At 44.0% G+C, this 1891-nt stretch overlaps 1 protein-coding gene across 1 annotated transcript in view; it reads right to left on the reverse strand.

The window, feature by feature from the left end:
• Positions 1-43: 43 nt before the first annotated feature.
• The window catches only part of LOC107709939 (leucine-rich repeat-containing protein 56-like), a 3770-nt gene continuing 1922 nt past the window's right edge, over positions 44-1891 (reverse strand). The window contains exons 2-6 of the mRNA XM_016514610.1: positions 1567-1713; positions 1184-1381; positions 677-1073; positions 310-374; positions 44-196 (exon numbers count right to left, since the gene is read on the reverse strand). Coding sequence (XP_016370096.1) covers positions 44-196; positions 310-374; positions 677-1073; positions 1184-1381; positions 1567-1713 — 960 coding nt within the window. The remainder of the gene's footprint in view (positions 197-309; positions 375-676; positions 1074-1183; positions 1382-1566; positions 1714-1891) is intronic.

The following is a 1891-nucleotide window of genomic DNA, read 5'->3' on the forward strand; positions in this document are numbered from 1 at the left end:
TGTTTGAGAGTGTGTGTGTGTGTGTGTGTATGTGAGAAAAAGTTCAGTACTTGTTGTGCTCAATCCTCCAGCTTCTGAGTTCAGTAAAAACATCCCTGTGATCCCGGCTGCTCCACTCTTCATGCTCAAACGTGTGTTCAGGAACGAAGCTACTGATCCGTGTGCTGGGACGAGTTTGAGAGCTAGAGTTTTGGAGCTGGACAGATGGAAAGAATTTTGTTTTCATGGGGTGATATATAATATACATATATAATTCTATTGGTGTCCGTGATTGATGTACGGTATACGGATCAGTTTGATGAGATTCACCTTTATTTTCTGTCTTCGAGCTCGAGCAGCCTGTAGTGGATTCCCACAGAGAACTCGGCCAACACCTGTGCAGACATCACCGTCACGTATTACTTCCCAACACACAGCACACACCACGAAATATGTCATATTCTTAATATTACAGTTATTGTAGCATAAACTCATAATCACGTGTATAACAGTTTATGAGAGCCAATAGGGGGGGAAAAACTAATTAGATTTTTCTGATGAAAATTACAACTGCTATTTAAAATATAATAATTATTATTATTATAATAATAATAATTATAACAGCTCAGAATAGTTTAGCGAGTCCTGCTGTAGGAACAGAAAGTGCGGCTCTATCAGGGTGAGTGCAGGAGTTTACCGTTGGTCAGATCGCTGGCCTCGTGGTTCAGGACGGTGATGTTGGAGCCGGTCGATCCTGGTCTTGATCCGCTGCAGGGAGTGAGAGGTCTGGCGCTGTCTGGACGGCTTCTCAGATCTCCAGGCCGAGCTGAAGCAGGTCTGACGCCGCTCTTAAACACATGGAGTGCTGCTGAGACAGTCTCCAGAAGCTGCTGTTTGTCTTTACCTGTGTCTGCATCTGTGAGCTCCAGGCCGTCACTGACTGAAGCGTCTCTGATGGATTCTCTGAGAAGAGTCCAGTCCTGCAGTGAAGCTCTGCAGCGTTGAGGTTTGTCCTCTTCAACAGGAGCGTCATCGAGGAAGATCAGCTGAGGGATCAGCTCACGCACCGCAGACCTGTAGCTGTAGCCCGAGACCTGCAGCACAAACCACATGCGAGGAATCTGTCTGAGTATGATTGTATTTTGCAAACCAAATTTATCATTAAAGAAGAAAAACAGAAGAAAGATGGTGATGCTTGAAGTACCTCAGAGGCTCCTGGAGCGGGGCAGGTGCACACAGGGTTTCCTTCCAGTGAAAGTGTCCTGAGCTTCACACAACGGCCCAAATACCACAACTGAGCCTGATCTTCAACCTCGTTCTCCTCCAGATCCAGCAGCTCCAGATCCTCCAGCAAACTGACTGGACTCAGGTCTGAGACGCTGTTGAACGCCGCATACAGCTCCTGAAAAAAACACCAGCATTTAGGACTCGTTCACTTTATTTAGTGACTTTAAAATACAAACATACTGTAGTTCATGATAAGTAATAGTGTGATCTGTTTGATTTTAAAATACTTTGACATTAGAAAAACAAGAGTTTCATCAGTTCAGTCTCTGCAAGCCTTTGCTTCTAAATCTTGTTGGATACCTTTAAGGAGGAAAGAGCAGAAATCCCCTCCAGGTCAGTCAGACCACATCGAGCCAGACATAAGACCTGCAGGAGGGAGAAGCCGGTTCCCAGATCCCTGAGGAAATACTGAGAATAATAAGCCTTTATCTGATTCACTTCCTCTCTCTATATTATTATATTTCAATGCATGTTTATCTTCAGTGAAATTTATGGGTTCTGTATTCTTTCATAAATTCTATTTGTTCTTAGTTTTTGAGGATGAGGCCTGAAACACAAGCTGTCCGTGTTGCCACCTGCCTGCTTTGGCTTTTATGAATTTGGATGGACAACAATTATGTTTTTT

The sequence above is a fragment of the Sinocyclocheilus rhinocerous genome, unplaced genomic scaffold (genome assembly GCF_001515625.1).
Source record: "Sinocyclocheilus rhinocerous isolate Xijiao unplaced genomic scaffold, SAMN03320098_v1.1 scaffold2792, whole genome shotgun sequence".
NCBI classification, from domain to species: domain Eukaryota; kingdom Metazoa; phylum Chordata; class Actinopteri; order Cypriniformes; family Cyprinidae; genus Sinocyclocheilus; species Sinocyclocheilus rhinocerous.